The sequence below is a fragment of the Equus przewalskii genome, chromosome 4 (assembly GCF_037783145.1).
Source record: "Equus przewalskii isolate Varuska chromosome 4, EquPr2, whole genome shotgun sequence".
Lineage (NCBI taxonomy): Eukaryota > Metazoa > Chordata > Mammalia > Perissodactyla > Equidae > Equus > Equus przewalskii.
Genome location: NC_091834.1, coordinates 75,315,941 through 75,331,751, shown reverse-complemented (window position 1 = coordinate 75,331,751; position 15,811 = coordinate 75,315,941). Strand labels below are relative to the sequence as shown.

Below are 15,811 nucleotides of genomic sequence, written 5' to 3'. Positions count from 1 at the left end.
CACTTCTTACCTCAACAGGACTATGCGAAGATTACATGAGTTAAAATATGTAAGGTGCTTGGAACAGTGCCTAACAACTGTCAATTAGTATTATGTATTCGATAAGTTGAATACCTACTATACACCAGGCATCTTACAAGTGATGGGAATTTAATTATGAACAAAAAGTTCAAGCTCTCGTGGAACATGCAATGCAAAAGACAAGGAGGATAGGAATGGATAATAAAGTACTGTAAGTGACAGGATGGCAGGGCAGCCAAGAAGGCTGTGCTGAGGTCCCATGTGAGGCAAGGAAGTTATCCCAGGAGACAGCTAAAGGAAGAGTCTTCCAAGGAATGAATAGTCCTAAAGTCAGACCACGCTGGATGTGTTTAAGGTATGGCAAGGAGCACAGTGAAAACTGAGTACTCTGTATTATGTTTTTAAAAAGAAAAATGCAAAGTTGTTAATTACCTTTGAGGGGAAAAAAAAGCTAAGCAAATTTTAAAAGACTATAAAACCATGCCAAAAATGTAAGAAATGTTTTGTTTTGATGATGAGACTATGGGCAATACTTTTTTTTCCCATAATACCCAAGTTTTCTGAATATGTCTTACTGTAGTATTTCTAAAAAATCAAAAAGGGGGCCGGCCCAGTGGCATAGAGGTTAAGTTTGTGAGCTCTTCTTCAGTGGCCCAGGGTTCGTAGGTTCAGATCCCAGGTGAGGATTTGGCACTGCTCCTCAAGGCACGCTGTGGTGGCATCCACGTAAAATAGAAGAAGATGGGCACAGATGTTAGCTCAGCAACAATCTTCCTCAAGCAAAGAAAAGAGGATTGGTAACAGATGTTAGGTCAGGGCCAATCTTCCTCACACACACACACAAAAAATCAAAAAGCTTTTATCAATGAAAGTACTTGTAAATAAAACAGAATTTCTGTTTACACAGGATTATAATTTTTTCCTCTAGTTTGGAGCTGAAATGTTAATATTTTTACTTTATTTAAATGTTCTAATGCATGCCTACACAATATGTTGCAAAGTATTTTTACTAAACAGTTTTTCTCATCACTGAGAGCAATCATAGGGCTGTTCTGGAGCAAGAGATATAAATAAATGACTATTTATGGATCTTAAACATGTCTTGTACTTTTTTAAAAAATTAATCTTCTAAATTTACTGTTCAAATGTAGGATTTCTATCAGGAAAAGAGTCAGAGCAAGAATGTAAAAAGTGGGGTATCTACTCAAAAAGTTGCGCCAATCACAGATCACATCATGGAGTCCGAAGATAGAGTCCTGAGTGAGCAGCTGGCTCAGGGTTTTCAGTTTCTGTTCCCTGGGACCCTAGTGTTTTCCAGACATCTCAGGAATTCTATGGAGGGTCATGTCTGGGGCTCTAGGTCCCCTACCCTCATTTAACTACAGCATCTGGGATTTAGAGATTGAGTTTCTGTGTAAGACTCTAATCTTATATAATAATTAATAATAATAATAACTGAGCTAGCCCAGTGGCATAGTGGTTAAGTTCACAAGCTCCACTGCAGCCGCCCGGGGTTCACAGAGTCGGATCCCAGGCATGGACCCACACACTGCTCATCAAGCCATGCTGTGGCAGCAGCCTGCACAAAATAGAGGAAGATTGGCACAGATGTTAGCTCAGGGCCAATTTTCCTCACCAAATAATAATAATAATAATAATTATAATAACCTACCAATCTGGCTCTACTGTTGGATTTTACAGATAGAAAAATAGACCCATAGAATCTAGGTAATTTGTCCAAAATAATATGGCCAAATCTTTTCCCAATATCAAATTAGGTATCTGTTAGGTGTCTGTAATTATATGCTTTTATTTAGCATTAATTATACCTTTGATTCTTAGCTAAAGCATTGACATCTGCCCCTCTCTGTAGAAGAAATTCTACCATTTCTGCCTTATTTTCAGTAATGGCAAGTAAAAGTGGAGTATACACATCCTGAAAAAATTTATTTCAAAATGATTATTTAAAATACTGTACCAACATTACATGCCTTTTAGATTTAAGTTTAATTTAAAACATGTGTAGTTATAAGAAACCTCTGCATATGTACTTGAATTTTTTAAAGGTTGCGATACTTAACAAAATCTGATTTCAAAGATCAAGAAAGTAAATTGTATTTGGGCCAGTCAAAAAATAAAATTAAAGTTTCTACTTTAGGCTGAATTCAAATTGTGGGCAAGAGCAGCCTGGAGTATTTAAGTGATGAGCCCCTAGCATTTAATATAAATATTGCCAACTATCAATTCACATTTCAAAATGTTATTACAGTTGGGTTCCCATAAGGTGTTATTTAAACTCCAAGGCTGGCACTTATTTTGGGCTGTCATGTAGACAAAAATATCAGTGAACTAAAGTGTTAAGAAGCTTAATAAAAAGAATACTTCTCAATTATCAATAATGTCTCAATAGGAGAGTTGTATTACTTTTAGTACAACAGATGACTTTCTAATTCAACCCTGTTCTTACTGTTATTCATGAGTGTACAAATAAAATAGAAAAGATAAAAGATGTTAGCTTTATGATTTTTAATCAATATCCATTTATAGGGAAATCAAATATTTCTCATTTGATATAGACCTTTGAATAGTTATTGTTAAACATGACATTGCTTTGGAGTTCAGGATTATAACCTGCAATGAAATGGAGAAAGACTTTTGAAAAAGGAAAACTTCATCGGGATTTGATAATCTCCTCTCCTCTCCATTTCATTTTGGAAAATTCATGCTTTATATAATGTATATCAACAGATGCAAATTACTGCAATGAATACTTTCTTCCATTGCTTTCTAAAACACGTTGTGTTGTTTTTAATAAAAGACTACTTTATTTTGAGCTCCAAGATGAGCTCCGTGTTAAATCAACTTTTTGACTAATGAGACACTTTGAGCACAGACAGCATAATGGAGAGCAGTATTGTCATCTGAATCCACCAGATTTGGGTCTGCACCACGGTCTAGAAGAACAGAAGCACAATTCTCCTTTCCACACTGTGCTGCCTGTCGGTACAAGAATAGAGAAGTAAGCAATTTACTACGCAGGATATGATACATTAAACTAATGTTTAATACTATGTTTGAAAAGATGAAATCCAACAAAAGTTATGTAGGAGAAGAACTGCAAAACATTCCAATTGGAAAGGAAAAATTAGCATCTTGGCCAATGGAGATCTGTTTTTACTATCCCAGACATTCATTTTGAATTGTTTCTCAATTAAAAGAGATACAACATTTGACTATCCATTAGCACAGGCCAGGTGCAAAGGTGTTCTATATCAATATAACAAAACACAAAGTTAGAGGCAAGTCTTAGTTTGAGAAGTTACTTTCTATACCCAAGAACATGTCAGATTATATACTGTTAAGACATTTGCTTCAGGGACTAGCCCTTAACGGACTGGTTAAGTTCCCATGCTCCACTTTCACGGCCCGGGGTTTCGCCACTTCCGATCCTGGGTGCAGACATCGCACCACTCATCAGGCCATGCTGAGGCAACATCCCACATAGCAGAGCCAGAAGGATCTACAACTAGAATATACAACTGTGTACTGGGGGGCTTTGGGGAGAAGAAAAAAGAAACAAAAAGATTGGCAACAGATGTAGCTCAAGTGCCAATCGTTAAAGAAAAAGGGATGTTTGCTTCAGGTAATTATTTACACCTACACAAACTTTACATTAATTGTCACTGCTTTTTACAAAATTTAAAATGCTGTGCAAATGCCTTGAAAATCAAATATTTAACTAGTTTCACTTCAAGGAAAATTTAACTATAATGAGTTAAAAAAATAGGCTTTTTCAAACATCAAAATGATGTCTGAGCCTTGGAAAGGATGATAAAGTTAGACATCCAACAAAATTTAGAAACAATCTCCCAAACCTGAGATATATGTGACAGTTAACAGGAGGAAGGGAATTTGCCAACATTTGGAACCCCTGTTCCATGGCATGACACCCCTACTTGTGTGTTTCTCTCTTTCCTTGGCTATTAAAGTTGCCATTTGCATATAAAAAATGAACGCAAAAGTGAAAGCCTAAGGACTCTCTAAGTTGTAGATCTCAACTTAATTTTATTAAAATATTTTCTACTTCTCAAAGAACCCTACTCCATGTAGCCTCCCAGAAACCAAGCACACATTCACGCAGTGTGACAGGTACTAATTAGCTCCATTTACAATTGGTAGGTTTTAGCCTGAACTGACGCTCAATAAACTTTTATTTATTTATTAAGGTGATATTATATCCTTGCTTTTAGATAATTTTATAATACAGTGTATAGATAGACCAGGTCCCAAACAAGAGACTTTAGATGTCATTTTCCCACTTCATTTTAGGTCCTCAGAAGTACTTTATGGGTCCTTAAACAGACCTGTTATTGACACAAAGCATAGCAAAATGGTGGCCCACAAGGACTTGAAAATAAGGTAACTTTCAATAGAGCTAGACTAATAAAATCCATACACAATAATATGACTTACCATTTATGGCAGTAAATCAAGAAAAAATAAAAATAGTTTTGAACAGTTTGGAAATACTAAAATTCCAATCAAGTTTATCTGAACGTAATCTCTGGAAGGCAAGACTATAATACAACTACCATACAAAAGCAGAAACCTAACCAATTATATTGTTCTCCGTCTGAAGAAAGACTATAATCAGAAAGAGGATGAGTGGTTAGCTTGGATGATAGAATGGAACCAGAAGTTAGCCATGGTTAACATCCTCCATCAAAAAGAAAATCTGGATTTAAGGAACCTATACTTCCCAGCCATTGGAAAAGAATACTTCGTTGTAGAACAAAAGTGATTCATCAGGCATCATGGTCTAGATAAAATCTCTCTCAAAATCACCTACCTTACTTTGCTGTGATTCCATCCTCACGGGGCAAACTTCTGGTGACTAACTTGGTTTCTCAGATATGCTAATACAGGAAAACCACTGATGAGCCTTTTGGTTAACATCCATAGTTTGGCATAAGGATAAACTTCCCTATGTAATGGGAAGCATCAGTCCTCAACCAAAACACACAAGGCTGAAGAGCTTTAAGCCTACCTAAAATAAATCCTTACAGTAGCTTAGCAAATCCTAACAAACACTTTGATCCGCCTCCTTCATCCGTTATTATACATCTCTTAAGAATTTAGCCCCAAGGAATTTACGTGGCTTTTACTCAAGCTTTAGATCCACCTCTCCTTTCAATTCCAGTTCTCTTTTTTCATTAATTAAAAAAACAAAAACTGTGCTCTTTCTGAGAGAAAGTAAATGGCATTTGGGTAATTACCAGTAGATCTTCCAAAAGTGGCTGCTGCACGCCTGCTGGATAATTTCACTCTTCCAATTGAAGCCTAACCCCCACTGTGACAATTAAATCTTTTATGAAAATCACAGAGCCCATCTGCATGCCCCAAGGAACATAGGAAATCAGCTATAAATTCAGTAAAATAAAATAGCTATGAAAGCTTCAGCTTTTTAAGGAAGTATTGAGCAATATAGTCCTGTGGTCTTTTACACAAAATCTGAAAACAAGACTAAACTATCTTGAGCAGGCATGAAACATTACAAAGTTTACAAGATCGCCCAAACCTTCAAGACAGTCTTATAAAGATTTTTAGTCAGAATATTTGGAATCCTTTCAAATGATTTAAAAAGACAAAATGTCTTAAGAACATATAGATTTAACATTTGTCTTCACTTCATTTTAAGTTTTAGATTTAACTGTTCTTGACTTCCAGAACTCACAATTGGAGTGTAAAGCAAATCATGTCTTTGTTATGGCCATTTACCAGACGTTTACCCATATAATGTAAATGCTTCAAGGCCAATATCAATGTTTTTTCACCTAACATCAAAAACAAAAACCATTCTATTTTTTGAAACAGTTGAATGCAAATGTATATTTACAAATATCTTAGAGAAACACTTTAAAACCAATATTATTCCATTACATAACTTTTATTTTATGAATGTAGTATATTCCCAATATAAGACTTTAGTTTATATTGTTACTTTTTAACTCCTAGTACTTATCTTACAAGAAATTTAGTGCTGGTGTCATTTTATTTCATTCAATTTCTGTTTTCCCCCCTCTCTCACTCTCCCATATACCAGTGAAAGAATTGTCAGCATAGATTGTGGACAGGAGAAGAACTGTCAGATCCCAGAAATCTCTAACCGAACTTCAGCAAAAGGCATGACTTGGATGGATGTCAAGAGTGGATCATTACTATGGAAGCAGAGATGAAACGTGTTATCCGCTAGACAGGGGGCAGGACCAGAACACAGCTGCAGTCTTCCATTAGGTCTCATCATGAGAATACCCTTTTTATTAACTGATTTTGTTGGGCTCTTGATAACTCAGACTTCAGGGTTAGTGAACAAGTCACTCAGGAAGCTACCTCATCCTAGATCATGAATTATTTTCAACTCTAGGCTTGGCACTTTAGATCTAATCTGGGTTTGAGTAGTGTGGCTAAAAGTAGTAGTTTGGAATTTAGCTGTCACCTACCAGGCTATATATAGATCTGAAAGACTTTTTGTTAAAAACCATAAGTAATTTAATTTCATAGCAGTAAGAGATATTAAACATCTCCTATTCATTTTCAAACTTACTAGGTGCAGTACTCTTGAAATAAAAATAGAAATAGAAGCCAAATAATCAAAGCACACTAACAGGGAGCTACTCTGTGTAATAACAAGTAGCCTGCAACAGGGCTTTGCAGATCTTGGTTTAAAAAAACATCCATCTAGAAATAGCTATGATTTGACAAATGAGGAGAGTTAGGGTCAAGGTCATACAAACGCAGAGCGAACCTCAAATTTGGATCTTTATTCCCCAAAGAACGTTCTTCCTCCTGGGCTGCTGTGGTCTCCAAAACAACTTGCTCATTAACTGACATGGTGCTTCCCCCATTCTCTCCTAACCAGAAATTTCCACTTTCAGTACCATTTTTTGACTGGAAAACATATTTCAAATGTTATTTCCATAAGGCCATTATTAATATGTACATACATTTACATGAGGTATCAGAGAACTTCAGCACAATGCTTCTAAAATGCGTTTATAGAACGTTGTGTAAAACATTATAATTCACCGTTTAAAAAAAAACTCAAACAACACAAAGCAGAAGTCTCCCATGACCATTCTCATCCACCTTCTTCCTCTGCCCAAATCTCATCTCCTCCTCAGAACAGTGATGTTAGGTTTAGGATGTGTCCTTTCACATTTATCCCTCTCATTCTCAATCTCTCTTTCTCTACATACACACAAATATTAAAATATACAGTTTGAGATTTTGGGGGGAGTTTTAACTAATGTGCAGTCACATAACCACTATAATCATGACAAAGAACGTTTCCATCACTCTGAAAAGTTCCCTCATGCCCCTTTACAATCAATCCCCTTTCCTCCCGCCCCATCTGAACCTCCTGTTAACCTACTACGGCTACGCGGGGTTCTAGGTGATGAGGATACAGCAGCAAACAAAACAGACAAAAATACTTGCTCTTATGGATCACACATGCTAGAGGAAGAGGTAAACAAAAGACTTAAAATGCCAAGTATGCCAGACAGTATTAAGTGCTAAGAGAAAAATCAGGCAGAGAAGAAGGATAGGAAATGTCAGCGAGGAGAGGGGGTACAGCTGTAGGTAGAGTAGCTAGGGAAGCTCTCACACATAAGGTGACAATTAAATAAACACCTAAAGGAAGTGAGAGAGCAAGCCATGAGGATATCTGGGGGAAAAGCATTCTAGGCACAGAGAATAACAAGTCCAAAGGCCCTGAATACATTTCTGGCATTTCTGTAGAACACTAAGGAGCCCAAGGTAGCTGGAGATGAATGAAAGGGAGAGTGTCAGGAGGTAAGATCAGAGAGACAACAACAGGGTGGGGGTGAAGGCTGTGTAGGGCTGTGTGAGCCATTAGAAGAACTTTTGCCTTTACCCCTAAAGAGATAAAGCAAGTGAAAGTTGTTAAGGCAAGGAACAACATCATTTGACACCCATTTTACAGGATCATTCTGGCTACTGTGTTGAGGGTAAACTGAAAAGGCTAAAAGGTAGAAGACTGGAGAGGCCACTACAGTAATTCTGGTTAAGACATGATGGTGGCTTTGACCAGGGTGGTCACTGTGAAGGTGTCAAGAAATGGTTGGATTTTAGATATACTTTGAAGGTGGAGCCAATAAGATTTACTGCTGAGTCAGATGAAGGATGTGAAAGAATTAGAGGAGTCAAGAATGACTTTAGAGTTTCTGGCCTAAACAATTAAAAGCAAGGATTTGGTATTTATAGAAAGAGCAGAGCAAGATGGGAAGACTAACAGGAGCACGGTCTGGGGATGTTTGAAATGCCTAAGCAGTGACGGGATGGAGCCAGTGGCTCTCACAAGCCATTTGCTAAGTTTTCAGGAATTATTGGAGCCCATTGACATCTCACTGGTAGCTTGAAATCAGGGCTTCTCCTTTCTTCGCCCCCCATCCCCCACCCCCAAGAGCCTGTTATTAAACATTTGCCAGCACACCGCAGCCTAATAGACATCTAAGTGGAAGTGTAAGGCATTTACATATATATGGGTCTAGAGTTCAGAGGAGAGGTCTAGCTGGAGATAAACAGTTGGAAGGCATTGGAATATAGATATTTAAAGCCAATCTCTCTTCACCAGGTGAGTGAAGATTAAAAGAGAGAGAGAATCATTCAATGTCTGAACCCTCAAATATTTACCACTCAGGAAGAAGAGGAGAAATCAGCGAAAGAGTCTGAAAAGAAGCATCCACAGAAACAGAAGAAATGCCAGGTGAACCAAATGTCTTGAAAGACAAGATAATATTTTAAATAATACTGTTAGGGCAAGAAAGATACTTGACTAAGATGCCAGGCAGTTAAGACTGAGAGTTGACCACTGAATGAAGTCAGGTTGAGGTTATCCATGACCTTGTAAGGTAATTCAACGGTGTGATGTAGGCTAAAAGTCAGATAAGTTAGATAACTCTGTTATTCTTAAAAGAGGAGATAAAATATCAGCAAGCTGACACAAATACTCTTTCTAACCACAGTTTCCAGTTACTCAATCATGATGAAAGATGACGCTTTTCATACTTGACTTGAAAATGCTCCCAAGGATTTTAAGGTAAGCATAGATAGTACATATCTTCTGTCATTAATGCCAAACACGTAAGTTCTTTATTGCTTAACATACAAAATTAATGTTGTTTTTGCAGTAAGTGGTTGTTGATGGGCTTTTTGAATATATGCTGCAATTGAAAAGCAAAATTCGTGAGACCCACATTAAAAAGTTAATTGTTTTGCTATTTCAAAGTTTTAAAATCTTAATAACCACTGCTCTTGGAGCTCACTTTTACTCTTTTCCTGTTAGTACATTAGTAATATGGTATATCTTAGGCAGCTGGGAACAATATGTACCAAAATAAAAAACAGCAGGCTGGGGAAAGGGTAGAGTGCCCAGTGGAGGTTAAGGCAGTGGGAGGAGTGGAGGGGATCAGGGAGGGTAAAAATGCCCTCAAATATCCCTGTGCGCATTTTTAAAACTAAGAAGCTGAAAGTTGGGAGTGTGACCCTCTGCCAATGGTTACCAGACCTCTCTGCTATGGGAAACCCGGAGTGACAACCAGTGGGGTAGCCTAGACAAGTCCTGTTTCTGGTAAGAGGACCCAGTGGCCCCAGCTTCCCCTCTACACTGCCCTTCATCACTGTGGTCATTTCTATTCTCTGTCCCGTCCCGCTTGTCCACATTCATGTTTCATGAGCTGAAGGTATGAAGATACTCCTTCACCTTCTCCAAATCCCTTACTGAGGCAGCCTTGGGAAATTTCTTGAAATCCTTATCTCGAAGGTCGTAGCCCAGCTCAGTGGGCAGCCTGGTACTGGCCCGGCTTACAGGCAGGTGTGAGAAGGAGCCAGGAGACTCATGCTTCCTTCTCCAGAAGACGAAAAGCTTTTTCATGACGGTGCAGGAGGCAGTCCTTCTATTGGACCAGGATGTCCCTGGGGCTCCTAACCGCCCCACCTGGCCCTGAGGCCCACCACTGGGCTTGCAGCCCCTGCTCACTCCAGTCCCAGAGTAGAAGTCAGCCAGATACGGGAAGCGGATCAGAGAGAGGAAGCGGGCCAGAGACCAGAAACGGCGGGGGCCGCTTGCATGGGGTGACACCAGATTCTATTGCCTAGCCTCTTGCAGCTACGTTGGGACCCAGTCCTAGGGGCGCCCAGACCCAGATTCTCACTGAAGATCTTAGACTGACTGCTACACTCTGTCTTCCTATTAGATAGAGAGCTTTTGGGTATAAACCTACCAACTTTGTTACAAATAATCCCTCTCCTTCAGAGATAGACCTAGTGGCTTGAACTCTTGTGCACTGAGATTTACCTTCCTCGAGATAGGGATGGATCTCCTCGAGTGATCCATCCTCCAGCCTCTCGCTAACCTTGTTCACATGATACAGTCCATCTTTAACAATAATTGAGATCACTCTATAATCTCAGTTTCAAACACACTTTTGAACATTACTTCTCATATCTCAGCTCACTTCTCTCATCACAAAACTCCAGAAATCCTTCCAACTCATTGCACCTATACTCCATTAATTCTGCCACATTTCACTGACCTTGACCGCCCCACTCTGTCCTCACTTCTCTACTTGACTAAATTCCATGGTTAATCATTATCATCACTCCCACACATATACCTTCAATACATTTGCCCCCATTCCTTTTACTTGTCTGCCCAAACCATAGTGCTAGTTAAATCTGAAACTCCCATCTAAACTTGTCTGCCCTGAGCCACTGAGTGTGACTAAAGGCAAAAACAAAATCACACTGTCCGGTCTCAGCTTCAGTTTATGAAAATCACCTGAAATGGATTGGTATGCTCCCCAGCAGACCTTAGATATTTCCCTCATCCCTTCACACTCACTCTTTCCTTGATCATTTCATATCTTCTCTCTCTTCAAACTCATTTTTTGGCCAATGACCTGGTTTCCTGATCAATTGAGAAAGGAGAATCAGAAGAGAAATTCTACAGGCTCCCAGGACATCTACCCACCTACCTACATCTTGACGGGAAATATTTTACCTTCTCTCCTGTTCATATCACTATGTCCATGTTGTGGCAAAGGCCAGCGCTTCTCTTGTGTACTAAAACTCATCCTCTGTAGCTTACCCATTCACATTGCTTCAGCAACACCCCTCCCCTGCTTTCTCATGTGTCTTTAAAATTTCCCTCTCTGTTGATCAATTCTTATTAGCATAAATACATACCAGTATTTGCCCATCCTAAAAACAAACAACAAAAAAACATTGACCACATTTCCCCCTGAAACTATTGCCTCATTTCTCTCCTTTACAGCAAAATTCCTTAGAATTATCTATAATCTTATAATCTGTCTCTACAATTTTTATTCCTTCATTCTCACTGAAAGCAATTCTCATCATTACCGTTTTGTTCCCAGCTCTTTCTCAATCATCGCAACAGTAATCGCAATTGACCATGATCTCCATCGTGTGAAATCCAATTATCATTTCTCAGTTTTCATATCAGTCTAGTAGCATTTGACACAGGTTTCAAGGACCATTGCTTACTCCTTGAAACATTGTCTTCACTTGGCTTCTAAGACATTCCACTTCCCTGGTTTGATTCCTTTCTTTCTAACCATTGCTTCTCAGTCTGGTTTTCTGATTCCTGTTTATCTCCAAGATTGGAGAACCCCAGGAGTGGTCCATCAATAACTTCATTTTTCCCCCCAAATCCTTGTAGTCATCCTTCACTCTTATTTTTTACACCTACATCTAAACAGCCAGCAACTCCTGTCAACTTTAATTACAAAATATATCCGAAATCCATTTTATTTCTTCCCTATCCATATTCCCTTCTGGGTGATCTCATTCAGTCCCATGGCTTTAAATACCATCTATCTTCTAAAAACTCCAAAATTAGGAGTTCCAGTCTGGTCCCTTCTGCTTAACTCCAGACTCTATAGGCATCTCACACTTAACATGTCTAAACTGACCATCTGATAGTCCACTCTGTCTTCATCTTTCTTACCTAAGAACAAGTAACTCCATTCTTCATGTTGCTCAGGTCAAAAGTCTTAGCATCATCCTTGATTTCCCTTTCTCAAAGACCACATCTAATCAGTTAACAAAACCTGGGTGCACTACTTCCAAAATACATACAAAATTTGACTACTGCTATCAGTGTAATCCAGGCCAACATCATCTCTCTCATTTGCATTATTTTGCTTCAATATGTTATGGCAGAATCTTGACTGGTCTCCATGCTTCTGCTCTTGTACACCATCCTTGCCCCAGTCTATTCTGAACCCAGCAGCCTGAATGATCCAGTTAAAGTGCCTTCAGATGATGTCACATGTCTGCTAAAAATTCTCCAGTGATTTCCTAAGTTTCTCACAGTAAAAGCTATATTTCTTATAATGACCACATGGCCCTAGACAATCTGTGACACTATTCCTCCATACCCCCACCCTTTACTTCTCTGACCTCAAGTCCTTCCTCTTACTTAAGCTCACTTTGCTCCAGCCACAGTGGTTTCTTTGTTGTTCCCCAACACAGTAAGCACATTCCTGTCTCATAGCCTCTAACTTTGCTGCTTCCCTTTCCTGAAGTGCTCTTCCTGCCACCATATGTAAGCTCCGAGAAGACAGCCATTTTTGAATGCTTTGTTCCAGGCTAATTCTCAACTCCCAGAACAGGACTTGGCACATTAAGTGCTCAGTAAATGTTTGACAAGTGAATGGATAAATATATGAATAATAATCTCTGCTTCTATCTACATTGTGGATTCTTGAATGCAATTTTGGACACAGAACTTCTCCTTAATTCCATGGAGCAAAAGTAAAAACAAGGCTGTATTTTTTAATGAGAAACTTTAGGGTGGCAGATGGGAATGAGAATACAGAATTTAGTGGGAAAATAGCCTACCAAATGTGACTGTTTTCCAAAACCACAGACCCTGGTTCATTTCTATAGGAGTCTTCAGTAGGCACCTTCCTGTCCATGAAAGCGTCACTATGTGGCAGGGCCAATACCTTAGGGTGCTCCTGAGAGTATGAATCTCCAAAGAAGAGTGCATAACACTCAAGGTATACAAAAAATAACCCACTGGGTGGGGAAAGAAGGTATCAGAACTTCTTTGCAGCTACTAAATCTTCCTTTGAAAATGATTGTATATGTCCATATGTTCTATAATAGATGTTATATATTAGTATACTAAACACACACACACATATATTTAGTATGTCAATCAATAAAATACACACATAGAGATGCTTTGTTTTATTTTGTTTTGCCAATCTCATCAACTCAATTTATAAAATATTGCCCTAGCGTGTGTCTAAAAGTTCTTGAGTCCAGGCCCAAGAGACCACTGAATTGCCTCTGCCTCTTAATAAAGACTCGCAACTCAATCCTTCACTTCCTATTCCAAGCTGTATCCTTCATTTGGATGATTGGTAAAGGAAATATCCACGCTGTTTAGGGCAATATCGCCTCTACTCAACAGAACAATCCATCAGAACACAGCGGCCCAACATCCATATGAGGGATACAAAGACATGTGAAAGGGTTATTTCCTCATGACCTCCCTTTCATCTCTTCTGTTTGGAACCTGTCTCTCCTCTTTCTACTACCTTAATTCAGTCTATTTATCTTTTGCCTAGATTACTACTATGGCCTTCTAAATAGTCTCTGCCTTCACTTTAAACACTGTTCAAACAGTAGTAGGCTGGAGTTGACTCATGCGATCCCTAGGGGCGCATTAGTAAATATGCTGGAATTGTTGGAGGCTTGAAATCAGAAATGGGAGTATTTACACGATGAAAATTGGTAAGAACTATAAATCAGGGCTTGTTTTCAATACTCTTTGTAATATTCCTATTCTCTGAAATAAAGAAAACAGAAAATAGAAATTTAGAAAGAATAATAATTAACATCAACTGTTACAGAATATAAACTTTATGAAGGCAAAAACTCCTAAATGAATGTGACAGGGAAATTTCTGTACTTCAAGTTATAAGTAGTTATCTTTCACATTTGTTTATGATTAATATTTTCCTTTCCTCTTTCTTCATCGGTTTCCTTATTTCTACAATTAAAATTAATATTTGTATACAAAATTCTCAAAAAAGTTTAGTATAAGGAAACTATCCTTGGGAAATAGAGGAATAGAAATCTCACAAACCTAAAGATTGTATCTCTCTTCTTAGAATAGTTTCTTTGAATTAATTGAAAATAGTTCATTCCTTTTCCAAATTAAGGAATATATTTTTATTATCTCCTATAAATTTTACAAATACTAGAATTAGGTCCTAATTGTGAACATTGAAAATTAATGATATCAAAATTACAAGATGACAGTTCAACATCAAAATTATTACTTTTCTTTATAAGTTACCTTCTAAAATAGTGAGTTCTCCAAGTACATTTACCTATTAATTCTTTCATTCATCCATCCATAAAAAGTGAATTGAGCTCTGTTGGGATATGTACTCTCATCTTTCAGGACCCTTTCAGCTATAAACAAATTTTGGCTACTTCTGGTCTGTGTAGGTTGAGAAAAGTAAAATTACAGTATTAGAACTAAGTCCTAAGGTTTCCTTCTTTCTCTTTAAAGTAAAATTTTTTAATAATAGCAATTGTACTAGATGATCTTTCAAAGTTTCACTTACAATAATAATTATTAAGTGCTAGTTTAGTCATTGGAAATGCCTGATATGTATACATTTCATGAAAAATTTCTTCTACTAAGCTTAAATGATACTTGGCTATAATGATAGTTTACTGGTCCATTTATAACCCCACCCTTGTAGATCATTATTTCAAACTTTCTCTATTTACCTGTCTCCTACTCTGATGACCTTGTTTTGTAGTTTACTGAAGAGAAGAGCAACCAGGAGGGAATTTGCATAAGCTTGCAGGACCACCCTGACCCACTTGCTTGCACCATGCCAATTGTTGATCCTTCTTTCCTGTTATTGTGGGTGAAATGTTGCTGCACCTAAGTAGGCCATTCTCTTCACTTGGGAAACAGATCATCACCTCTTAACTTCTTAAGGATCTTTCTCCATCAATTCTCCCCTCTCTGTATCCAACACAATCTTTTTTTTCCCCTTTACTCAATATACACTGTAATTTTCCAATGTTAAAAAACAAACAAAAAACAAAAGCTGCAGCTACTGCCCACATCTTCCTTTCTCTTAGCACAAAATTCCTTGAAAGAGCTGTGCAGAATGATTTCTCACAATTTCTCATTTCTTCTCACAATCACTTCCATTAGGCTTCCATTGCTTCCTCTTCAGAGAGATTACCTCTGTCCTATGAGACCACCCATCAGAGTCCAGGAGTTCTACATTTGTATGAGAGGTAAAAAGACATTTTGAAAGGTTATCTCCACTGAGTTGGAGATGGAGGACTTGAGGAATACTTCAAAAGAGGCGGTAGGGAAGGTAGAGTGATATCAGCATGATTGTGGAGTGAGTTCCCTTTCTCTCCCCTTTAAGTTACAACTAAACAGATGTTCATTAACCAGCAGAGGAATCCCTGCACAGCACAACAGGATGACTGAGAGATCCACGCAGCCATGCATCTGAAGGTGGGGGACCTGGATCCCTGGGAGGTAGTGGAACTAGGTGAGCACACCACTCCCTCTCCCCAGCAGCAGTGATCTAGATTGTGAGTTCTCACTCAGTGGCCAGTGTGACCATGGGGGGGTGGGGGGAGTCTGGCCCATGAGAATGCTTTCAGAGTTGTAGCCCAGCCCATGGCA

General features: G+C 38.4%; 1 protein-coding gene across 1 annotated transcript; it reads right to left on the bottom strand.

The window, feature by feature from the left end:
* Window positions 1-1,840: 1,840 nt before the first annotated feature.
* ANKRD7 (ankyrin repeat domain 7) lies at window positions 1,841-9,976 on the bottom strand. Its single transcript, XM_008528788.2, is given in 5 exon segments — window positions 1,841-1,957; window positions 2,845-3,020; window positions 3,176-3,294; window positions 9,750-9,896; window positions 9,939-9,976. Coding segments are annotated over 5 exon segments (597 nt in total).
* Window positions 9,977-15,811: the final 5,835 nt, after the last annotated feature.